Source organism: Microcaecilia unicolor, chromosome 7 (assembly GCF_901765095.1).
Source record: "Microcaecilia unicolor chromosome 7, aMicUni1.1, whole genome shotgun sequence".
NCBI classification, from domain to species: domain Eukaryota; kingdom Metazoa; phylum Chordata; class Amphibia; order Gymnophiona; family Siphonopidae; genus Microcaecilia; species Microcaecilia unicolor.
The window spans coordinates 55,828,396-55,854,988 of NC_044037.1; the positions used below are offsets into that span (position 1 = coordinate 55,828,396).

The window sequence follows — 26,593 nt, forward strand, 5'->3', positions numbered from 1 at the left end:
TGTCAGTTACTATACATGACCATCATTACAGTGATGAACCAGGACAAATTTAAGCATACTTGTAACTACAAGATAGCTTATAGTTTTCTGCAAACAACAGGATGTTGAAAACATACCAATGGTGATATTATCCAATTACCCTAGAATGGAAATTCACCCTCCCATAGCCCAGGTTCTGAAAGTTTTCACTGAGCATATGTACAATTTCCACATCAATACACCACCCCTTCTTGGGGAAGGCTCTGGCCCAGACGGGTTTACAGCGAGATTTAAAAAAAAAGTTTTCCAAGGATTTAGCTCCATATCTGGCAGGAGTTTTCTGGCAGGAGTTTTTAATGAGCTCCTAAGTGGGGAAGAACCAGGAAGTGAAATTGAAACATCAGCGATAGTGGTATTGCCAAAGACAGGGTGAGAACCACTGCTGTGTGGTGTAGGAGTATTTACCTGAGATCTCATCTTTGCTGGTCTTGGCCTATACCTGCCACTGTTATAACAATATGGATTTTACAGCTTGTGGCCTATACGCATCAGTAACCATCAGAAACCAGCTTGGTTACAAAAATAAAAATTACTGCTGAGCATACCATGATGACTTCATCCAAGGACATATTTGTTGCAAACTAGCCCAGTTATCTCCTGGGAAGATTGGAGGAGAGAGACCCAAATGGCTCCAGGAGTATGGGATCAGACAGGGAGGTTTGCATGCCATCGATAACAGTTTCATGGCTACAACAAAGGCTCTCTTCATGTGTTTACAGGGCCTGGGCAGCATTAGCTCTTTCTGGAGCTGACACAGAGGGAAGGGGGGCAGCAGTGACAAGACTCTACCACATGACTGAGCTACACTGCCACACCCTCCCCTTCAAATTCTGCTTTCCTAAGTACATGTCTACTTTGCCTAGTGGCATGGGCCGGCACTGTGTACCCTTAGATCTCCCTCTTGCACTGGTATTGTTCTTTTCTTCTCCTAGAAGCTGATAAAGCACTTCCACAGCACACCCACTGAATTTGGAACTTAAACCACAGAGGTGGCTCTCTAATAGTCATAGCTTGAGCAAATTCATATTATGAAATCAGAAATAAATAAGCAGCAAGGTACTGAGATACAGAAAATTAATGAAAAACCTTAAAACAGTTTTTGTTTTGAGAAAGAACGAGAAAGAACAAAAAAGATTCACGGTGAAATACATTATGATGCTTCAAAAAAGCAAAGCTACTTACCTGTAACAGGGTGTTCTCCAAGAGTGGAAGGAAATATCAGTCCTCACACATGTTTTGTATGTGTGAAGACTGATACCCTGCTTGACCTCTGAGAAATAATATGCTCACAAGGCTGAAATTCCCACTATGATGAAGAGTAAAAGAAAGACAAATATCTATAGTGATAGACTGCAATTTGAAAAAGTTGTGTTCTGTATAAATAAGAGTATAACAATGTTTATGCAATTTACTTATTCAACATGTAAAGCTTTTTAATGCAGGAGTTAAATGGGGGGGGGGGGGGGGGGGTGGCAACTCACCTAATCTGTTTGAAGGATTTCTTTTAAATAACATCCTTAAAAGACTCTGAGCTTCAGGGCTAAGGAATTGTGGCATGCCTAATTTGGATCTGCAAAAAAGGTAAGGAAAGAGTATTTCAACATATGTGCACCTCAAAAAAAGTTAACTTAGGTGCCTTTTTACAACGCTGCAGTAGAGCTGCTGCGGTGTTGTCACATGCCAAATGAGGACTGCCACCGGTAGTTCCCACCCCCAGGATACACCATTTCTGGCACGACAAAAATAATTTGTAGAACTGGGCTTACGTAGCGGTAATCAGGCAGATGGCAGTAAAGGCTCCCCACAGAAATGGCCATGCACCAATCCCTGTGATTAGCACAGAGCCATTTCTTTTCTTTTTTTTTTTTTTTTGGGGGGGGGGGGGGGGGGGGAGGGCTGAAAACAACCTTTTACCTGCTGCGGTAAAAGGGGGCCTCGGTGTGCAGCAAATTCACGCACCGTCACCGAAGGCCCCCTTTTACCATAGATTGGTAAAATGAGCCCTAAGTTTCTTTTAGCTTCAATATTGGTAGCATGTCTAAAAAATCTTATTTTCAGCAAAAGATACTACAAAGAATTTTATATTTATGAATGGACACAAACAAATTATGCTACATCTATATGCATTTGTTTTGCCATTTGAATTTTAGAATATCAAATTTAACTGGACTACTACATGTAATCAATATACAGTGCCAGGGCAGCTGCAGTCCAGTGACAGAGGGCAGTGTGTGCAGGTGCACACCACCTTGGGTGTTGGCTTCTGAGGATAAGTTTGGCCACAAATGAAAGTGCGCACAGGCCATGCTGGCAATACAAAAGGAGGAACCCAGGCTTTTTTGAGCCATGCTGGAGGAGTTTGGTACCTATGAGGTAGGCAATCTTCAGTACCAACTTCAGTATAAGGGTGATACTGAGAACAGAGCAGAATTGAGTTTGGGATGGGGTGAAGGAGCCAAATGTTCAGAATAGAGCTGGTGGGATCAGGTAAAATGAATAGGCACCTTCAGTGACTGTCACTGGATATCCGCCAAAAGCTTTTTTTTCTAGTGGAGAAGTGGCCTAGTGGTTAGAGCACCAGCCTTGACATCCAGAGGTGGCCAGTTCAAATCCCACTGCAAGTCACTCAACCCTCCATTGCCTCAGGTACAAACTTAGATTATGAGCCCTCCAGGGACAGAGAAATACCCACTGTGCCTGAATGTAACTCAACTTGAGCTACTACTGAAAAAGGTGCAAGCAAAATCCAAATAAATAATAATCTATGAAAAAATATCAAGACCCTTATGAAATTTGCTTCAATATTGCATTATGTGGATAAAAATTCACAACTATGTAGGAAGGTGCAAAGTCTGTGTTAGACTCTGTCGAGAAGGGACTGTCTCTTCATGTTGAAGTGTACAGCGCTGCGTACATCTAGTAGCGCTATAGAAATGATAAGTAGTAGTAGTAGTACCTGTCCTCAGACTGTGTGTCAGTTCTCAAAATGTAAAGTACAACTGCCCAGGTAAAACTACTTTAAAAGTTTTATACCTACATACTGCAAAGTTTTATACATACATTCTTTGTGGATACTTTTTCACTGAAAAATGTGCAGTTCTGAAAATGCTAAACTATGTACGTTGTTGCTTCCATTAACCCAACTCCACTTCTGAGCTGACCTACTTCCCCTTGTTCCTAGAAGAAAGCCTGTAATTTGCCTCCACGCATAGTTTTACCCTCAATGTTGAGAAAAGCATTTCCACAAAATTATATGAAAGGGAACAGGACAAAATTGTAGATTTCTTAAGAATTAAACCGTCAACATTTCTTCTAATGAAAAACCATTCTATATACATAGTACTGTGAAAATTGAATAAAATGGTTTTAAAACCACACCAACAAGGGGAATACTGAACATGATTATCTGGAGGGAAAAGTCACAACAAAAAAATATATCCCCATAGTATTACACTAAGGGCCCTGTTTACTAAGGTGCGCTAGCGTTTCTAGCACACACTAAATGCTAGACACCCATATATACCTATGGGTATCTCTAGCATTAGAATGTGCTAAAAATGCTAGCACACCTACAACACAGCTTAGTAACCATGGCCCTAAGAGTCACTATGTCTGGGTCCCAGCATGGTGCATGTTTCATAAAAAGCTTAGGATCACAGTGCTCCTCAAATGGTATGAAGTTTCTACAACAATCAAAAAATATTTTTGCAAATCAAATTCACACAATATGTGCAACACCCCCCTCCCCCACAACAACAACAAAAAAATCTTCAAACAAATTCTCAAAAACCTAACATTAGCTGGAAAAAATAACTCAGGAAGTCATATCATAAAGGAATTGTTTAACAAGTATTTTCTAAATTAAAAATACTCAGGGCCCTGTTTACTAAGGCATGCTAGTGTTTTTAGTGCACGCTGTGTAGGTGCCCATAGGAATATTGTGGGTGCCTACATAGTTAGCACATGCTAATGGTTAGCTTGCACTAAAAATGGTAATGTGCCTGTAGCACAGCTTAGTAAACAGAGCCCTTAGGACATCTATTTAACTTTTTTTTCAGTCTTGCACAATTTTTTTTTTTTTTTACAGTGATCCAAGCTTTTGTGTAATGGCTATTTGATTATTTTAACTCCTTGTTTTTAGGACTTCTGAAACATTCTAATTGCATTTTAGCTAGTGCAGAATGCAACTGCCCGACTAATTTTTGGATGTTCACATTATGAACATATCACTCCTTTTTTTGATGCAACTGCAATGACTGCCTATTTTATGTCAGATATTTTTTTAAATATAAGTCCTTCTTGACAAAACTCTCATCTTGTCTTAAACACCCACTTATGCCTTGAGATCCAGTAATCAGCATCTCTTAGAAGGTCCTAATTTCAGGCACATTACGTTGGATGAATATAAAAATTCACTGTTCGCAGTTGTTGGTTTATCATTACGGAATACACTGCCGCCAGACCTATGTTTAAGTGAAATCTTTTTTTCTCATATCAAAAACATTTATAAGCATTTTATTTCAACAGGCTTATCTGTGAAGCTGTAATTATGATATGCATCTGTTATTACTTTAATTGCATAAAATTTGTCAAGTGTTGTAGGTCTGTTTTCATTTTGTATGTGATTTTGTAAAGCTGCTCAGATCACTGGATGGGCAGGATATATAAAATGTTTAAATAAATCAGGTATTCAAGGGTTGAAGAAGCTTTTTGTCAAACATGGACCATGTTGGGACCCAGATACAGTGACTCAATCTATGAAAGGTGATATACTCCATCACAAGACATTTGTGTTTTAACAATTGGAGTTGGAACTGGTTTTGTTTATAGGATGTCAATGGCGCATGATTAAACTATGTTGCAATGGCAAGCCTCTGATTCACATGAATGCTAGGTCTGTCTTTCAATGAATATGAGCACAATTATTTACATTTTTAAAAGAATGTTTTTCAAATATTGTTGAAATTATCTATGATCTAACACATGGGGGATATAGTTTATTGTTTTTGTTATTAAAGTGATTTTATGCCATGCTTTGACATTTTATAATGCTGATTAACTGGTGCATTTATTTACAAGAATAAAGTAAAATAAGATACTTACTTTAGTATCATATTCATAGTTTCATTCCTATCTTTACCTTGGAAAGGTAACGTACCAGTGAGCATTTCAAACTGAAAAATAAAAGCATTAGTATATTAACCATATTATAAACCTATAATAATATACACTGAGATGTTTAACTTATTGGCCTCTAAGTTATTCACCTACAAAGGTGACGGGTGCTATCCGACTGGTTATGGTTAAAGTTTGACTTACATTTCGCCGTTTTCCAAGGAGGAGCACAAAACATACATAAAGCTTAATTTAACACACATCCATAAACAAAATCCAATAAAAATATATTAAAACATCAAAAAGCCATAACAGCTACTAAACTCAAGCAGCATATTTACACAAATGTCCCTCAATGATTGTGCTGTGTATAATACAACTTTTAGCTCAATCCACAGGAACTCCGTAGGCCAATCAAAACAAATACATCTTCAACTGTTTCTTAAAAAGATACAGTGGCAATTTTCACTCTGTTCAATGGTAGATAATTCCACCCTCTTGGTCCTGCAATAAAGAATGTACATCTCCTAAACTCTGCAAAACAGAAAACTCACAAAGAGGGAACAATAAGAAAAACCACACTCCCTCTGACCACAGAGATCTAGCAGGTGTACAGGGGTACAACTCATCTGCCAAATAATGCACTAAGGTATGATGCAGTAGCACTTGATGGACCAACAGTAATATCTTAAATTAGTTCCTGAGGAAACAGGAAGCAGAACATCTACAGTGAGCTCTGCAATTTATATGAAATCTTAATGGGACAACAGAGACAGAAACAGGGCCAGTCAGTGGGAGAAAGCATTGAATGTCATCTGCGGTAATGGATTCCTAATGATTTTAACAAATGTCCTAGCAAGATTAAATATAAATTGAAAAGGACAGCACACAGAGGAACCCAATGGCACTCCAGTTGTTAATGGTCTAGAGAAGATAACTTGCCACCAACATGGACCTCTTGCTATTGCCCATATAAAAATGACTCAAACCATTTCAGTATGTTTCCCCAAAGGCCAATGATCTTAGCCATTGTGTAATGACAAAATCGTGCAAAAATCGTGCACAGTATCAAATACAGCAGAGATGCCACCAAATTGATCAAGCCCCTGTCAAAATGACAAATAGTGTGGACAGAACAAAGGGGACTCAGTGTTGTGAGCCTCGCAGAAGCCATACTGAAATGAGTCCAAAACCAGTACTATTTCTAAATAGTGCTCCACCTGAACAAAATGACTACCTTCTTCACCATCATCTCCATTAACTTTTCCAAATCAGGTAATGAGGAAATTGGAGGGACATTTGGGTCTAAAAATGGCATTTTTCAACAGATCTGTGGCTAGCTTCAAAGCATCCAACCCTCTGTCAAGGCCATGGTATGTTCACAACAGAAGGCTGATTTAAGCTCAACACAACTCAACTCAAGGCTGTGATCAGTAGAAACTGTGAAAGTTCCTGTACATCCAATAGTAAAAGTGACACTTGTAACACAAACTTTAAGAAGACTTCATGGCTCTAATAGCATAGGCTATATTCAAACTCTAAAAATGTCAAACTGAAGAACTGTCTTTCAGTCAGGCTGATCAAAAGACATACGCAAATAAACCAACACTGACAAACTCTGTGGGGTCTGCTCATGTATAGGCTCTTTCGGATGAATTATTCATTTGACCCCTGATGTAGGCGGTGCGATATGCCGAAACACGGACCACGTCGGGTCCCTTAATATCTGCATCAATAAAGTATTTCTCCATAACATCTCCAGTGGTGGATTCGTCCTTTGATCAGCCTCTACTTTTTCCTGTTTGGTCTGTCTGGCGTAGAGGTTTTCCCTGTTTGTGCTTTGACTCCTGGTGCCAGGACAGAACAGCTCTCTAAGAGCACAGAACTAAGTTTAACTTCAACTCACACAGGACCCTTTCCCTGCAGAGCAGTCTCATCACTCTCTGTTTAATTGCGCAAAAAAAAATGAAGGGACTGTGGGCCTAATTACAAGTGCAATCCTCCAATATAATGGGGATTGCTAAGTGATGGTAACCACTTGCCAGAGTCACTGTGGGGAGGGAAATTGGTTGGTAATGGAGGTATGAGAAGCCCAGCCCCAAGGGGAGTGTTTGTGGGAAAGTGCTGAGGGAAATGTTCCAGTAGGGAAGGAGTTTGAAGTTAATAAATAATGTTGTTGGAAAGTGCACAAGATCTTTGGTTGCCTCTACCCTCACCAGGCCCCTTGAGGAGAAGGAGAGTCCTGGATGGGTTCAAGAAGTAAGGCTAACCAAAGCAGAGGTTTCTGCCAGTCACAGCAGTAACCGTGAAGTGATGGAGTGCTCCGGGTGGGAAGAAGGGGATCCCAGCCTGGGAGCAGGAGCAGAACAGAGTCTGTTGGAGCTCAAGGTAGCAAGAAAGGGAGTCTGGTCCAGGGAAAAGATCGCTTGTTGCACCACTTCTGCAGGCATAGCCTTAGACTGTTCCACTCAAAAGGGATGGGTAAAGGACAGGAGGAGTTATAAATATGTACATACTGTAGGATTTACGAATTGAACTGGAGGATTTACACCATATCCCTGAATTTGGCTCTGGAGTTATTGTTACAAAATATCAAATTGGAATACAAATTAACTGGCTTTGTTCTGAAAGGATTTGGATTGCTTGTTGCAGAAGTTCAGTAAAATTCTTTTTTATTGCATAAAAACCTGGACTGGAGTCTTTTCCTTGTGTGAATGAGATTAACAGATTAAAAGCCTATGGCCTTTTGAATTTTATCCTGCCCCAGCCTGCACCCAGCTCAGTACATGGAGTAAGAAAGCAAAGAGAAAGAACTGTTTTGTGGCCTGGGCCAAGGGTGCATAACCCTGAGAGCTAGTCAGTGCCCAGGAAGCTTGTGGTAGAATGTGAGACCCGGGTTAACATGTTAACTTTGCTTTTTCCATTGATAAGCAAGATAATCAGCATACAAATAGCTCAGTTCCTTAACTCAGGGCCACTCAATGCTATAATTTGTCCATTCTTCAGGGGCCTTCAGACATTGATGAAAGAGTTGCAGAGCTTACAAAAAGACACGTCAGTACAGCTTGACCAAATGCAGTGTCTCTGATTAAAGACTGGTCTAAGCAGTAATGAGAAATGAAGGCATGAAACAAGACATGTAGCTTCTTTGCATATACCTCTCTGTGAAGCACACTTCAAAACAGCTACATTAACTGTTGTTGCTCCAAATTGAAGAGGTTTAACATTTCTAGCTAGAGAAGCGTCTGTTTCTTTGTAGCAGAACTGAATACAGGAAGCTAGAAAATTGGCTAGAATCCATTTAGCCAGTGAAATGAGAAATCTGTTGGGGGTCAAAGAAATCAAACTGTGAAGACTTTCTGATGGATTCAGTTTACTGTAGATAAGTGCGAGTCCTTTTATGGTGTGGAGAAATTCTGTAATAGATGCTTGTGCAGTTTAGGGTAAAACCATGTGAATGTGTAGAACTACTTTTGCTATGATGAAATTGAGTTGATGATTCATATTCAAAAGCTTAGCGGAGATTGGGTGGCAGTACCGGTGGTGGGAGGCGGAGCTAATGCTGGGCAGACTTCTACGGTGTGTGCCCTGATAATGGCAGATACAAATCAAGGTCAGGTATACACATAAAGTAGCACATATGAGTTTATCTTGTTGGGCAGACTGGATGGACCGTACAGATCTTTCTCTGCCATCATCTACTACGTTACTATGTTATATGCAACCAACCCTTGAAGTCTGCTGATTCTTATTTATTTTCTCATTTATGCCCAGATGAGATGCTTAGAGAGATGCATTCCATGGGTTCATATGGTAGTTTCATAAGAGATATAAAGATGACACAGACGTCCCATGGCACAGGAGATTTGTACTGGCAGTATGACATGAAAAAAAAACTGTATGAACTTGAAAATGATCGGACATCATAAAGCTGGAAGTCTGTCTGTGGAGACAAAACAGGCTGAGTATGCGCTGAGATCTACACTGCAAAAGAGATAAAGGTACTGAAGTATAATATTAGGATTTCACCAACTGGGAATTATGACCATTAGTAAAATGTCAGATGAAAACTCTTTTCCATTTAAATGCACTGGTGTGTCTGATGGAAGGCTTTTTTTTGCTGCTACCACGATGTCTTGAATTAGTACTGGAAGACCCAGCCTCTCAGCCTTAATTGAGCCCATTCAATAACTCTGTATACTATGGATAGCAAACCTATCTTAGGTACACATCTTAGGTCTTTCCACAGCAAAATCTCTCTTCCTCCTTCCCCACCCTAAGTTCCCCAGCTGGCATACAGAAGTTTTCCTTCCTTCCCTCTATCTGTCACCAACGCTGACCCACAGTGATAATTACACAGCACAGCCATGCAGGCCTGTAGCTCTCTCCATGCTACAGCTGCTTCCTTCGAGCCAGCCCCACCTCCTCTGAAAGAAGAACTGTACCAGAGGAAGAAGGGCTGGCCTACAGGAAGCAGCCACAGCATGCACAGAGCCGTGGATCCCCGCTGCTGTGCTTTGTAATTATTACCATGGCCAGCACTGATGGCAGCTGGAGGGAAAGAAGGAAAACTGTTGCATGCTGGTTTGGGGGGGGGGGGGGCTTTGGAAGAGGGAGAGAGACAGGAGCAAAGCTGGAGGGTTTAGAGGGCAGGGGGAAGACAGAAACAGTGTTAAAGGGGCGATCAAGGAGGACAAAGCCGTAGCGGAGAAATTAAATGAATTCTTTGCTTCGGTCTTCACCGAGGAGGATTTGGGGGGGACACCGGTGCCGGAAAGAATATTTGAAGCGGGGGAGTCGGAGAAACTAAACAAATTCTCTGTAACCTTGGAGGATGTAATGGGTCAGTTCAGCAAGCTGAAGAGTAGTAAATCACCGGGACCTGATGGTATTCATCCCAGAGTATTAATAGAACTAAAAAATGAACTTGCGGAGCTACTGTTAGAAATATGCAATCTGTCCCTAAAATCGAGTGTAATACCGGAAGACTGGAGGGTAGCCAATGTTACTCCGATTTTTAAGAAAGGTTCCAGAGGAGATCCGGGAAATTATAGACCGGTGAGTCTGACGTCGGTGCCGGGCAAGATGGTGGAGGCTATTATTAAGAATAAAATTGCAGAGCATATACAAAAACATGGACTGATGAGACAAAGTCAGCACGGATTTAGTGAAGGGAAGTCTTGCCTCACCAATCTAATGCATTTTTTTGAGGGGGTAAGCAAACATGTGGACAATGGGGAGCCGGTTGATATTGTATATCTGGATTTTCAGAAGGCGTTTGACAAAGTGCCGCACGAAAGACTCCTGAAGAAATTGCAGAGTCATGGAATCGGAGGTAGGGTATTATTATGGATTAAGAACTGGTTGAAAGATAGGAAGCAGAGAGTAGGATTGCGTGGCCAGTATTCTCAGTGGAGGAGGGTAGTTAGTGGGGTCCCGCAGGGGTCTGTGCTGGGTCCGTTGCTTTTTAATGTATTTATAAATGACCTAGAGATGGGAATAACTAGTGAGGTAATTAAATTCGCCGATGACACAAAATTATTCAGGGTCGTCAAGTCGCAGGAGGAATGTGAACGATTACAGGAGGACCTTGCGAGACTGGGAGAATGGGCGTGCAAGTGGCAGATGAAGTTCAATGTTGACAAGTGCAAAGTGATGCATGTGGGTAAGAGGAACCCGAATTATAGCTACGTCTTGCAAGGTTCCGCGTTAGGAGTTACGGATCAAGAAAGGGATCTGGGTGTCGTCGTCGATGATACGCTGAAACCTTCTGCTCAGTGTGCTGCTGCGGCTAGGAAAGCGAATAGAATGTTGGGTGTTATTAAGAAGGGTATGGAGTCCAGGTGTGCGGATGTTATAATGCCGTTGTATCGCTCCATGGTGCGACCGCACCTGGAGTATTGTGTTCAGTACTGGTCTCCGTATCTCAAAAAAGATATAGTAGAATTGGAAAAGGTACAGCGAAGGGCGACGAAAATGATAGTGGGGATGGGACGACTTTCCTATGAAGAGAGGCTGAGAAGGCTAGGGCTTTTCAGCTTGGAGAAGAGACGGCTGAGGGGAGATATGATAGAAGTGTATAAAATAATGAGTGGAATGGATCGGGTGGATGTGAAGCGACTGTTCACGCTATCCAAAAATACTAGGACTAGAGGGCATGAGTTGAAGCTACAGTGTGGTAAATTTAAAACGAATCGGAGAAAATTTTTCACCCAACGTGTAATTAGACTCTGGAATTCATTGCCGGAGAACGTGGTACGGGCGGTTAGCTTGACGGAGTTTAAAAAGGGGTTAGATAGATTCCTAAAGGACAAGTCCATAGACCGCTATTAAATGGACTGGAAAAATTCCTCATTTTTAGGTATAACTTGTCTGGAATGTTTTTACGTTTGGGGAGCGTGCCAGGTGCCCTTGACCTGGATTGGCCACTGTCGGTGACAGGATGCTGGGCTAGATGGACCTTTGGTCTTTCCCAGTATGGCACTACTTATGTACTTATGTACTTATGTAGTGCCAGGAGGAGGGAGAGAGACAGGAGCAATGTGGGGAGGGGTAGGGCAGGGAGACAGAAGCACTGTTGGTAAGGGGCAGGGCAGGGAGACAGACAGAAGCACTGTTGGTAAGGGGCAGAGAGCCAGGGGAAATGCCAGGTAGGGGTAGAGAGTACAGACAGACAAGCGTGGCAATGCTGAATGGCGTGGGAGAGAGATAGATAAGGGTTGGTAAAGGCAGAAAGAGACAAAGGCAAATGCAATACTGTATGGGAAGAGGAGAGACAGAGAAAAAGATGGGACAATGCTGGATGGGAGAAGAGAGAGACATGGGCAATGTTGAATCAATGGTGAAAAGGAAGAGAGAAAAGAATAGAAGATGGACGGACCTGGGAGGGAGGGTAGAGAACAGTAGAAAATGAATGAGACTTCTGGGGGGGGGGGGGGGGAAGAAGGGGAACAGTAGAAGGTGGATGGGACAGGAGGTGGGAAGAAAAGGGAAAACAGTAGAAGATGGATGGCTCTAGGGAGTAAGGGAAAGAAGGAGAACAATGCAGAAGATGGATGGGACTTGGAGGAGGGAGAACAGAGCAGATGACTAGGATAGGGGTACAAAAACAAAGTGGAAGATGACTGGAACTTGGTGATTTAGCGGAAGACTGTTGGGGATCAGAGCAGGGAGTGGGAATTTTGAGGGAATAGTGAGTACTTGGCAACTGGTAGGTATGAGTGGGGCTATGTTGATGGGATGGAAGAATGAATGAGGGTGTGAAATGGGGGCTAAGAGAGCGGGGATGAAATGTGGGAAAACGTTAAGACAGTGTGAATGACCTGGAAGAATGGAAAAAGGATGAGGTGCATTGAAAAGGGATGAGATTACTGGGGAGGGATATGAGAGGAAGGGGGTTTGAGTGATGGTATAAATGTGTTTACAACCTTTCTAATCTTATCACCAAAAAGGGAATCACTGGTGCAATGCACATCTAGCATAAATAACCTCACACAAATCTGAAGCACATAGGCAGGCAAGTCATCTGGTAGCGATGGAAGAGGCCTAGATTCTCAAATATCTATCAAACATGCCAAGCATATTAGATGTGTTTTGCACTCATCTACCTCTACAATTATTGCTGATACACGGATGTGATTAGGGAAATATACTGGATGAAAACCCATAAAACCATCAGAAGATTGTGTGCATGTTTAAACCATGTAGAGTATACTAGTGGGTACACGTTTACTTTGGCATTATTTGCTGATGATTTACTGGCAGCATTCACAGAGCTGGGTCCTCCCTCTCCTGTGCCCTAGATTTACTGTTGGACTTAAGTCAGATTTCAGGATTGTGGGTTAATATGGATAAATCTGAGGCCCTCAGTTTATCTGAGTTTGCCAAACCGATAGTGGGGTACTTTTCCCATCCAGGGGGCATGTCAATCTGTAAAATATTTTGGTCTTTTTATCCCAATGATTAGTCCACTTTATAATCATATTAATCTTTGTTTGGAATTCTTTGGTGGTTTCCCTAAGGGGTAGAATTCATTTGTTGAAAATGACAGAGTTACCAAAATAGATGTATGTCCTCCAACATCTACCATTAATCATATGAGATAGGTATCTGAAACAATGGAATCTACTTTTACGCCACTTTCTGTGGCACTCCAAGCAACTCAGGACTCCTTTGTCTCACCTATCTTTGTCCTACAGAGAGGGAGGTCTGGGGGTTGCTGAATTTAAAACTGTATAATACTGACTGTCATATGAAACAAGTCAGAGATTAGATTTTTAACACCTCCTTTTATTGTGACAATGATTATGAGTGTCAGATGCATGCGTGATTATCTCCAGCTTATTTGATATATGCCCGTACTGCAACACTCTCTTCATGCTTGGAGCATCATGTTTACTGAAAGCATTGCGACGGGCTTGGTATCATTTCCGACGTCACTTTGGTCTTCCAGCTGGGTGCTCCCACTACCTACTCTTGTTGGACAATGCTGATTTTTCACCTGGCCAGCTGGTTATGTGCTTTAAGGAACGGGCTGCTTGGGGCCTCAAGCGGCTCCAGGATGTTGTGGACAAAGATGGTGACACAGGCCCAGTCCTCCTCTCCTATATTAATCTTCAGCACACTTATGCTCTCCCACAGCGTACCTGGTATCCATACATGCAGCTTCATCAATATGCATCAGCCCTAATTAGAAATTTCCATGTGGCTTTTGAGGAATCGGATTTCGATGTGGCTGGTTTCTTCCACAGTGACTAAGGGATTGTTGTGCAATTATTACACTGCCCTATTAAAACCTAGAGGTCTCCATTCTTTATACAAGGTGGTAGCCCTTTGGATTAAAGATTTTGGCTACCAGGACATTAATAAATGTTTATAGCATTTACAATCTACCCCACAAATAGCAGAGAATATTCGATTACGAGAACTCTTTCACATAAATATCCATCCATCTCAAGCTTGGAAGATAGGATTTCCCACTGGTGGCGCCTGTGTAAAATGTGGCACTAGAAAGGCCTCCTATAAACATTGCATTTGGGACTGTGTGCCTATCTGCTGTTTTTGGCAGATGATTTGGGCCCACCTGGAGCTAATGTACTGATGTTCTTGGCAGATCACACCTCAGAGTTGCCTGCTTGATGTTGTGTCACCATGACTCCTGAAGGAACCCGAGTTTCAGGTCTCTTTTTACATAAAGCCTTTTTGATTGACAAATGCTGTATTATGTTACAGTGATTCACACAGCAGCTCCCACGTCGGCCAAGAGGCGGAACCACATGCATGAATTATTGCAGATGGAGAGAATCTCCACAGACACATAACTGTACGCATATCAGAAGCTTTCTTAAGTTATGCACTGATTTTCTAGACACCCTTAGTACACAAATTTGATCAACAGTATTGAATAATTTGGAGCTTTAGCTTCCCGCAGTGTTTTCTTTAGAGTCTGTTAATTGGCTATAACTGTTCTAGATTTTTTTTTGGGGGGGAGAGGGATCTTTTGGGAGGGTGTTTGTAATATTTGCTGTTATATTTGAGACTTTGTCCAGTCTTGCATTGTATTTCTGATGGAAACTCAATAAAGATACTTTCACACAAAAGCATGTAGAGTAACCTTAAACTCAGGCTTTGATAAGTGTATTGAGGACAACAGCAGCACTTTAGGCCTGGGAGTCTCTGTTGAGACTTATGCCATTTCACAAGACCCCTGGCACTGCTCCTTTGCAGCTGGACTTTTAAAGCCATTGTACACAACAGTAGAGACCAATCTTAAAAACATCATTTACTGGAGTGTGTAGCCAGCAGACCTCTATGCAGCCTATTTTTTCTCTCACCCTTTTGCATAAGGAGTCATCTTTTCTTCATTTCATGATGACTACATAGTTGATTAATACGATACTTTCAAGTTTGCAGAGCTACCCTTTTGCAGTGTTTACATTCCATCTGGTTACGAGTTAACACTAAGATAAATGGAGTCTCTGGAGTGTGCTGAAGTTCTGCATCCTTCTACCACACTGAAAGCAGGACAAAACCTTGACTTTATCTATGAGATCTTCCCACAGGAAAATATATGCATACATAGTTCATCAACGAGCTACTGTAAGCACAGTTCAGTTTTCTTTCCCCATAACAAGTTAAGCAGGGATTTGGTGTGATACTAGGAGACAATTTCTAAAGGAGGTGGGGTAGAAGAGTGTTGGCATGTGAAAGCACCAAAATATAGAATATTTCAGTTTAAAAATACAGCACTACTGAACAATAACTGCAAAACTCTTGCCCCCATTGTGTCACTATCACATTCCTCCCAATGATGCAATACTCCTACAACTGTCTCCTCTACGCTATGTGAGTCAGCAGACACAGAAGACAGCTGGATTGCAACAGTAATGAATGGAACAACAAAACCAGTGCTATCAACTGGGGCAAGTAAGAATGCTGAATCATCCCAAGTGTTTTATGGTGTAAGCAGGAGCCTCCAAATCCTCTCTCTGAAGGAGCACCTCCATAGCAATGTGCACATGATCATCCTGTTGCTGACAGATACCACTTCAAACTGTGCATGGGGTAAACTAGGTTATAAACCGACGTCAAAGAATGCGTAATAATTTCCTGATCATCCTTTGGTTGATATTTTTCTTTTTTATGAAAGCTGAAAAACTTCCTCCCCTTTCTCTCAATTATCTTCAACCTTCTCAAAAGCACAGAGTAAATTAGTTAAGTAAAATTATGTTTAAAATGAACTTCTTTACAGTGCATCATAATCTAGATTTTTTTCTTTTGAGAATGCAGCCATACTTGCATGGAAGGAGGAGACTAGCACTGCAACCTACCATAAGTACACCAAATGACCACCAATCTGCACTCTGTGTGTGGCCCCGTCTGTTTACCACTTCTGGAGCCATGTATTCTACTGTGCCACAAAATGAGTAAGCCTTCTTTTCTTGGTCTACCGATTCCTTGCTTAGTCCAAAGTCTACAAAAATAAATAAATAACTGCATTAAAAATATATCTAATAATCAACATTTTTAATACATAATGTTCCATCAGTCACTGAAAAACGGTAAGGAAGTACTACTTTGCTCTCAGATATTTAATAATGGCATGATGAAATAATAGGAATACATAGTCTAGAACTATGTTTTGATCCTACAGATCATACAAACTGTAATTGCTCTACAGTAAACCAAATTCTAAAACATGGTAATAACCATGAGTCAGAACTTCTGCCTTCCACTTTTTTCTCATCCAAGAATGAGATTTAAATTTTTCCCCTTACAAAAGGGGACTGAAACTACATTAGGAGACAGAATCACCCTCGGATTCTGAACAGGGAAAGAGAAAGGGGATGGGATTTGATATACTGCTTTCCTGTGGTTACAATCAAAGTGGTTTACATATTATATATGGGTACTTATTTTGTACCTTAGGCAATGGAGGGTTAAATGACTTGCCCAGAGTCACAAGGAGCTGCAGTGGGAATTGAACCCAGTTTCCCCAGTTCTTAAGCCATTACAACCACCATTAGGTGCTCCTCCATTTTAGGGTATGGCAGCTTTCCTAACCATTAGTATTATATTGGGAATGTCTCCTAGTTAAGACAAGAATAAAAGGAAGTCTAACTTTCACTGAAAGGGTGGTGGATGTGTGGAATGTCCTCCCGGTGGAGGTCGTGGAGACAAGGACTGTGTCAGAATTTAAGGAAGTGTGGGACAGGCATATGGGACCCCTTAGGAAAGGAAGAGTTAGTGGTTACTGAGGTCGGGCAGACTGGATGGGCCATTCGGCCCTCATCTACTGTCATGTTCTATGTCTCTACTGACATTTCTTTATAAGGGATTTAGTTTTTGATATATTCACCAACTATTTTTAGGGGTCAATTAAACTAAATGTAAACACCTGTAAAACAGGTACTTAACTTCACATGTCAGCAAAATGTTCATTTTAAAAGGCCTTTCAAATTCAGGTAGGGTAGTTATTAATGTGTGGAAAAGGGTGTGCTTATACTGCACCATAATTTCCCACAGGAATGGCTAACCTGCACTAAGTGCCAACAAGTTAGTCACTGTTGCAGTATATGAATAAAGCAGAATGAAGTCAACTGTACAAGATGCACTATTCAAAGTGCCCAGGAACATACAGCACTAAGTCACACTCCAATGCTCCCAGGTGTTTAATGCAGCCAGCACAAATTCAGGACCTTCACCCTCCCAGTGACTTGTGGCCAAAGTGTCCCACCCTCCCATAGGCCCGCCCAGGCCTTTTCTTGTGACAAGGGTCTAGCAGGATCAGGGAAAGGCAGTCTATTGCCAGCAGGGGCAGGAGCAACTGGAGACTGATCCTGCCTTAACGTCAGCAGATTCCAGGGAGTTATAAGGTAGGCCTTGGGAAGGGGTAGGAGGAAACTCCTGAATTCACACTGGACCCTATAGGAAGTACCGAGGGGCAGACCGCAGCTTTGTGATCAATGTTCACAACCAGAAAAAATGCCAGCTTGTGATGCGACAGATGTAGAAGGTATTCAATCCATTTTCAAATAGGGCAGGAAAAAGACATAGGGCTTCCATTTACATCTTTAAGACCTAGTGGAAAATCACCTGGAAGCCAACAGAACCTAAGACACACTATCAGGTAAGCAAAAAGAATCCAGAACATCTTCTCAACATCCAAACTGTGTGGGCTAGGAACTGAAGGTCAAGATGAAGTAGAGATCCCTGATCTTGAGTTATTAGTGTTTGAAAACAGTCCAGTTTCCATGAATCTCTGGAGGAAAGCTCCTAAAAAAAGAGGGAACCATATCAGTCTCAGAAGAAGGTGAGAGAGATCAGAATCATGGTTCCTCGATGAGCTGCAGAATAGCTTTTGCTATGAGAGGAACTGGCGGATACACATACAGAAGACCTTTTCCCCAAAGAATGAGAAATGCATTCAAGGTTAGGTTTGACTGTTATCCTAGTCTGGAGAAGAACTAGGGAATTTGGTTGTTGTAGAGAGTTGCATACAATCTAATTGAAAGAATGTCCCATTCACAAGATCTTCTGCGCTATGCCCTTGTTCAGAGACCACTTGAGAGGTTGCAGAATCTAACTCAGTCTGTCAGACAGTTGTTTCTCCCTGCCAGATATGTTGCTCTGAGTGAAATCCCTCACGAGTTGGCCCGCTTCCACATTCTGTTTCCTAACAGAGGAGGTACAAGCCCATCTCCTCCATGCTTGTTGATGTAATACATTGCAATTTGATCTGTATGAATTAGAATAAATTGGTTGGCTAACCAGTCTTTCAAAGCCTTTAGAGCTCTCCATCTTGCTCTTAGCATCAAGAACTTTATCTGATGAAGTTTTCCTGAGCAGACCACATACCCTCAGTTTTGAACCCATCTACATGAGCTCACCAGCCCCATCCCAAGTTGGGTGCATCCATTAATACCCTTGAATTTGAGGAATTTGAAACAGAGTACTTTTTGCTAGATTGGACTGGACTACCCACCTGGACAGTGAATCCCAGAGTAGAGTGGTATTGGAGAGGTTTGATTTCGAAGATGTCCTGAAGGTATCCTGCTGTTTATGCCCATTGGGTGGATAGGGTCCATCAAGCGTGCCTCAAATTGAAGTATGCCATAGGAGTAACATGAACTGTGAAGGCCATATGGCCTCAAGATGAAACTAGTTGATACCTACTGACAGTGGTGCACTTCTAGTACTACTGATATGAGAGTCAAAATCCACTTTCACAAAAGAAATGCATATGCCAGAATCTTGTCTAGCAGGGCTCCTGTGAACTCTAATTTTTGAGTAGGGGTGCGCTGAGATTGGGGTAGTTTATGATAAACCCTAGTAGCTCCAGCACCTGAATGGTCATGTGCAGTGATTCTTTTACACTTTCCTATGAAATGCCCGTGTCTGTGTAAAAATTCTGTTACAACTACTAGACACTTTGTGAAAGCTCTTGGTGCTGATGCAAGGCCAAATGGAAATACACAATACTGAAAGTGCATATTCCCTGCTACAGATCTCAGGTAAAGATACATCTAAGTCACAGAAAGTGTGTGCGTATAAGGCACCCTTTGCCTAGAGAATATAACCAATCTCTTCTTTGTACCATGTTGTAAGAGTGCCTAAGGAAACCATCCTGAGCTTTTGTTTTGCCATATATTTGTCAGGGTCCTTAGGTCTAGGATGAGACAAATTCCACCCATCTTTTGAGTGATCAGGAAGTATTTGGTGTAAAATCCATTCCCTCTTTCCTCTGGTGGAATGGGATTAACCTTATTGGTCTGTAAGAGAGAAGAGATACCATTGGTAAACAATTCCTAAAAGCTAAGAACTTAATTTTGATGCTTTTGTGGACAATTTGGAGGAACCTGTTCTAACTACAGCTGGTAACCTACCCACATTTTTAGAACCCACAGATCTGAGATTATAAGCAGCCACCTTGCAGTCTCTCTCCTACAGGAAGGTTGTCCAGTGCAGTTACTTGAAGTTATGCTCTGCAGCAGCCAGTTTTGATTGAGGAAGATGGTTGGACTTTCTTGGGGTGGGGCATTCTCTGTCTAGAATGAGAGCAAGGTCCCTGATTGTCTGGGAGGAGCGGAAGGAGGATGATTACTCATGGCTTAATTTCTGGGGGAATGGCCTGGAATGAAGTTCCTACACTTTTTTTCAGAGTCCAGAGCAGCAGTGGTGTTGTGCTCAGCCCCTTCCTTCCAGGTAGGCTGCACAGAAGTGGAGGGGAGGGAGTGACCCTGGAGTGCAGCAGAGAACAGTCATTCTGCTCTCTAATTCAGCTCATCTTCTTCTGTTGTTCCTGCTCCTGACCCCTTCTCAGATTCCACAGTTCCACTTTCTTACTGTCTACAAATTAAGCCCTGGTAATACTTATGCCTATGAGAATAGTAGGACTTCTGTTGTCCTCCACTAAAATACCTCCTGGATGAGAAGGTCAGGCCAGGAGCGTCCAAGTGCTGCTTGATGAGGATTCCAGCCTCCTATACCTTCTCTAAAGAGACTCTCTCCATGGCGCAGTACACCTGTCAGCTTCTCCTGTACTTCAGGATTGACGTCTGTGACCCACAGCAATTCTGCAGACACTAATCCCCATTGTGGACATTCTGGATACCTGATCAAAAATATTGTAAGTTGTATGGACCATATATTTTCCATACTCCTGTCTGGTGGCTACTAGCTAAGAGAGGTCATCGGCTCTTGGAGAAAAGTGTTGGCAAACTCCAACACACTGTGCTAATGTTCTGTAAGTGCATGCCCATGATGAGTAGATAAGCAGCTATGTAGGATATAAGCATTCTAGTAAAAAAAAGTTTCCCAAAAGATTCCAAAGTTCTTGCTTCTCTCTCCAGGGACACAGAGAAGTGAATCTTTGAACCACCATGGAATAGTGAGGAAGCTGTAGTTTCTCAAATATGAGCCTTTTGAACTCTTTACACAGAGTTATCCTTCTTGTTAACCTACTGTACTGGGGGGGGGGGGGGGGAGGTATCAAACTGGAGGATGTCCAAAATTTGTGCACAGGGTTCATCTTCAATCTCCAAAGGAATGGAAAAGACTTAGCTATGTCCCTGACAAAATTAATGAATGAGATTTCCTTAGGGTGAGCTTTTCATTTCTCATGTGATGGGGAGGGATCTGAAGAAAGGCCAGTGGACCTCTCCTGCAAGATGACCACTGGCTCTTCTTCTTGTACACAGGAATGCTCAGACTCCAACTCACATCTAGTATAAACATCTTCACACAAATCTGAAGCACAGAAGTATTGTGTGGGAGATGCTCAAATCTCTACCTGCCTTGAGCAACCAACACCTTGGTCAGGCCTAGGCCTGGGGTGTCAGTTCTGGGGATCTTCTGTGCATTAGAGAGCTTTACTCTCCCAATGAGCTGAAGACACATACCATAAAAATCTGCATCGAGCCCGACCTCAATGTTGATGCATCCCCCTGAAGTCACTGATTGGGTTTTGAGAATCAATTGCACCACCTTGAGCTTCAGCATCAATATTCTTGAAGCTGTAGCTTTGCACTGGGCACAAAAGCACTCTATGCAATCTTTGAACTTGGTCATAAGTTGCTCTTTGAAGACTGCCATTGACAAAGACCGGGGCATTACAGTAGGGTGGCATGTCCCAATGAGACACAGAGTATATCAGAAGCTGTCTCGACTCCTCAGAGACTGTTGCACCCCCTAAGATGCCAAAGAGGATGAAAATTCCTCACATCAGGAGTGCTTCAAGTACAACAGTGACCTTGCAACTCAATGCTCTTTGTGTCATATTTCAAAGGGAACCAATGTCAGAGACAAGTCACAAAAGACTGCATGCTTGTTTGACTTGTTGAAAGTAGCTGCTGCAGTTTCGATTGTTTTTACTGACATGCCATTTATTTTATGTGTTTTTTTCCAACAATCGTTTTAGTAATGCTGTCATACCGCTGATGCAGGTGGATGCTGAAACGGTCTTGGGCTAAGAATTATTTTGTCAATGAAGTTACCTTTTACCATACTGGTATTTTGCTTTCTTCACCCTCTTCTGCGACTTGACTCTGACTTTGATTGCTTTTGGTGTGACAAGCTTGTTTTGCTTATATGCTTCAAGCAGGACCAATGTTGAAGTGTCTTGCCCTCTGCCAAACATCTTTGTCACTCGGCAACAAACAGGACGAGGATGAATCCTTCCTCTTCTTTGAGAGGGGATCGTTGGATGACTGACTCTGATGGCTTCTATCAATGCTCTCTCGAAGTCAATGTGTTCCCAGTGTCTGATGAAGCTACAGGAGTCATAGAGACCACTGCTTTCAATGCAGATGTGACTGGACCACACTTATAGGCACCAAAAATATATTTGTACTGCTTCTTTTGACCTCTAATTCCTCTCCTTGACATCTGTGTATACAGAATAGAGGATGATAAATCATAAATTGGTCCCAGGCGCTGCAGACACCAATTATAGGTATCTGTTATGGATATGGTTCTGTTACAGCTGGCACACTTTTTAATGCCACTGGGAGCTGTTTTTTCTGGGACATATCTGTATAAATAGCCACAGAAAAATCAAATGAATCAATCTTGAAAATTACCTGGCTAGATGCTCAATGACTAAAACAACCAGTGCGAGCCATAGAAAATCAAGGAAACTTAGAACAGCGAAAAAATGGCAACTGGTAGGTCACAAACAAACAAAAAGCAGAAGGTGGATGGTCATACATATGAGCAATGCAATGATCTTAAAAAAAAAAGAAGCTGTTATAAACAAGCTGGAGAACGTCTCCGCATTGGTTCCATTAAATGAGGTCACCCACATGTAAGACTACTTATCTTGTTTGTCCTGGAGAATTCCCACATTAAATAGTGGTTATTACATTTCAACTGTTAATGCAACAGATAACAGAGAAATCATGCCACCTCAGGAAATACAGCTAATTGTATTTTTTGCTATCTGCTGTGCAGTTAATGCACGGTAGTGACTTTCTCTGCCTCAATACATTGCAAAATGCTTGGATTGCCCTTAACACTTAACTCAGAAGTATAGCAATTATGGCACATTAACTGAAAAAAACGTAGGGGTCCTTTTACAAAGGGGCACTAGCATTTTTAGCATGCTTTAAAAATAAGCATGCGCTAAACGCTAGAGACATCCATATATTCCTATGGGTGTCTAGTGTTTAGCGCGTGCTAAAAATGCTAGTGTGCCTTTGTAAAAGACCCCTTTAGTGTCCCTGTGGTTGTGTTTAGGTGAGGGGAGGAAAGCAGCAAAACATAGAGGATATTTTCAAATCTCTGTTATTTCCAAAAGAAAAATAAAGCATCCACATAGAAATGCAGGTGCAAATCACTGCAGGTAATTTTTCCTGGGGTAATAATCAATTCAAAACTAGATACTTTGTTTTGTTTTAATTAATGACACAAAGCATGAAAATAAGAAGCGGTCACACTTTTTGCACCAATACTACCCCCTGAAAATTAAAAAAGGCTAAAAATCCCAACAGAGTAAGCTATGGTGTATGTGATAAATACAGGCAATAATGACTTGGAAGTGTAAACATCAGACTGTAAAGCTATTAAATGTCCACCAGTAATGAAATGCAAAGAAGGAATCATATATGGCCTACAATATGCAGATTCAATTTTAAATTTCCATATGATCAGAACTTATGAGTTATTCAATAGCTAATCATAAAGATTACTATAAAGGATAGCTTTATTTTTTGTTTTCTGTTTTTTTATTCTCTATTCAAATATTCCCTATTGGTGAAAACATTTTGCTAAAATTTTGAATACCATGCATAATATTTTACACATGGATTATGAGAACTATACATACGTAAAATGAAGGTGCACTGAAAGATAGCACCTACTTTATATGGTTTGTGTTGACATTTCCCTCTAGGGACAGAGAAAATACCTGCATATAATGTGTACAGCGCTGTGTATGTTTAGTAGAACTATAGAAATGATTAGTAGTACTAGTACTGTGGTGTAGCGTATGCTCATAAAATATGCATGTACACACATGGATAAATTAGGTCTTACCTGCTAATTTTCTTTCCTTGAGTCCCTCCAAACCAGTCCAGATGTTTGATTTATGCCCTTCTGCCAGCACAGTAATGAACTATGATGTCATCAATTTAGAATCCTGTGCAGTTTAGAACCTGGTGCAGGCCCCCTGATTAGCCAGTATTTTTCAAAACGAAGCAGAAAGAACTTATCACAAAATCACTCAAGGAACTAGGAGAACTCTTCAATGAATAAAGAACAAATCTTAGAATTAACAAATGAATGGATTTATCCATAACTTATTAAAATTATTCTTTCAGCATACTAAACACCTGGAACAGAACCTAAGCAAGAGTCTACTACACTTTTCTGATAAAAATGCGAACAATGCATACATACACAACCAGGACTCAAGGAAAGAAAGATGGCTATTAAGGCCTAATTTGTCCTTCCTTATCGTCTCACCAGATCAGTCCAGATACTTGGGACATACCAAACAGTACCTAAGTAGGACAGGATAATCACAGCCCAGTCATCAAAACTCTGGCTGCCAAGGATGCATCTTCTCTAACCTGAACATCCAGATGGTAATGTTTTGTGAAAGAATGAAAGGATAACCAAGTTGCTACTTTACAAATCTCAAGTGGAATCAGAGAATGCTCTGCCAAGATAAAACTGACTTCTACTAGAGAACCTTCAAAACATCTGAAACTGGACGGCTTTTTACCTAATTATTCCAACAAGCTATACTTGTTTTGGAGGCAACTTCATCTTTATCAGCTTACCCAAGGACAACAAACAGTCAGACTTTCTGACCTCTTGCATGCAATCAAGTTATACCCAAAGCACATGACCAGGATCTAAAAAGTGAAAGGGATGGGATTTGATAAACAGTGGAGCACTGTATGTACACTATTAAAGCACCTGATAGTTTTATATGCAGTAATAACCCATCTCTCAAAATCATAAAATTAATGCGTGGTACTCGATAATACGCGGTAGGCTGTACTGGAAATGACCTGGCGGTAGCTACAACAAACTTCCTTGGTTTGGAAATTAAGCAAAGCAACGCCTTTGACGCTATAGTATTTCATTATCGTTCCAGTAATAAGTGTACCGATAGTACGCAGTTACATAGCCATGCCTCTAACCACTGAGAGAACAGACCCACAAACCTTCATTAGGAAGATTTAGGGGCACTGACAACTCCCACCACGAAACCTCTACCCCAAAACGCAACCCTGCTATGCTGAGTACCGCTCAATCTGCAGGGCCTAAAACATTTAGAATCTTAAAAATGCCCTCTAGAGGAAGCTCTTCACACAGAAGATCTAGCCCTACCTTCTGAAAGTTTGAGAGCCTTGATCTCAGCAAGACTTTGAGCCATATTCTCCAATAAAAGGCAACCCATAAAGGTAATCTTGTGAGACACATCTTAGAAGAGATCAGCAGACTGGTCCTGGAGACCAAAAGAGCAACAAGCACCTACTAAAAAGGGCCATGCTCTTAGCAGATATCAGACCATCTAAAACATGCTCTGGCTACATAACTACCATAGCCTGTAAAGCTAACATGGACACCTCAAACACATGTTTCAAAGAGTCTCCATCCTTCTAACCTGAGGATTTTTCAGCTCTGTGCCACCTTCTACCAGAATTCTAGTCTTTTTGGTTACTGCAGAGACTATCTATTTTAGACAATTTGAACTTGTCCTTCACCTGAGATTCTACTGGATACAACAGCCATAGCCCGAAAAAAACTGAGACACATCAGAACTTCCCATTCAGCTAAAATATTAATGGAACAATGAACTGGGATGGCTTTAGAGAATTTCTTTATACCTACTAAGAGACAGAATACCTGGAGCACATTGGCACTAGGTTGTTCCAAATTAATATTAAGAACAGATAATATCTAAGAAATTACGGTGGTTCATTCTTCTTTGCGGAAAATGTACACCATAGATAGGTCTTTCCCTAAGGAAGTAATATCTTTCTCAGAAAAAAAAAATGTCCACATCGACCAAAAGCTGCTCAGGAGCGCTAAGGAAGAACTTCCTGAAGCCAAAACAACCCAAGTTACCTTCTTCAGGATCATTAGAAAGGTCTAATCTTGTATGTTTAGAAGACTCTTCCCTGGAAAATTCTGGAAATTTAATCCCAGATAGGGACTCAGTAGCCATATTCTATCTCATACAAAAGGCTCAAGCAAGTGCTGCAGGAAGCAATTCAGCAAGCCCAGAATAGGATGATAGCACCAGTCCCGGCAGAGAAAGAGAAGTTTCCGCCAAAACATACTCTGCTGAGGGGTAAAGCAATTCACCACCTGACAGCAAAAAATGATTCAAGTCCTCCTGCTGTACTGCTGCCCACCACTGCTTTCTGACTTGCAACTTGGTCCTCCATACACAAGCACCACTGACTGTGCAATGCTTGGGTTTCTCCAGCTTGTTTGCCATATCTTGAGATGGCCGCAGTTACAGCTGACAATGCTTTGGAGCAAAAAGGGCATGTATAAATGAAGGAACAACATATACCTTCCTTCACAGGAAACTTCAGAAGCTCCCTTTCAGAGCAAGCTCTCTCCCAGTTGCTACACACAAGCTGTGCAGAATAAAAATGTTTTTCTTTTTTTTCCCCCTTTTTTTTTGTTGGAGAACTTAGTTCAGGTTCTTAAGGTACCTTAAGACAAGGGAAAGGTACCAAGGCACAACCACCACTCCTTTCCTACAATCCCTAAGGAAAGGGAAGAGAGATAGGGAGGGGGGAGACCTGGGGCACCAAATAAAAATTCCAGATATACCAGCCAGTGCTCCAGACCAATTCATCTGTTATGAAACCACCAATTCACAGACTAAAAAGAAACTGCCTCACGAGATAATATCCTACCAGACCACAGGAGGCTGCACAGGAAGTTCTGCCACCTTCTGGAGACTGAAAAATAC

At 41.5% G+C, this 26,593-nt stretch overlaps 1 protein-coding gene across 5 annotated transcripts in view; it reads right to left on the bottom strand.

The window, feature by feature from the left end:
* The window catches only part of RPS6KA6 (ribosomal protein S6 kinase A6), a 248,754-nt gene that overhangs the window by 69,430 nt on the left and 152,731 nt on the right, over positions 1-26,593 (bottom strand). For all 5 annotated transcript variants that reach the window (XM_030209964.1, XM_030209960.1, XM_030209963.1 and 2 more), the window contains 3 exons: positions 15,984-16,126; positions 5,143-5,213; positions 1,521-1,609 (listed from right to left, as the gene is read on the bottom strand). In XM_030209964.1, coding sequence (XP_030065824.1) covers positions 1,521-1,609; positions 5,143-5,213; positions 15,984-16,126 — 303 coding nt within the window. The remainder of the gene's footprint in view (positions 1-1,520; positions 1,610-5,142; positions 5,214-15,983; positions 16,127-26,593) is intronic.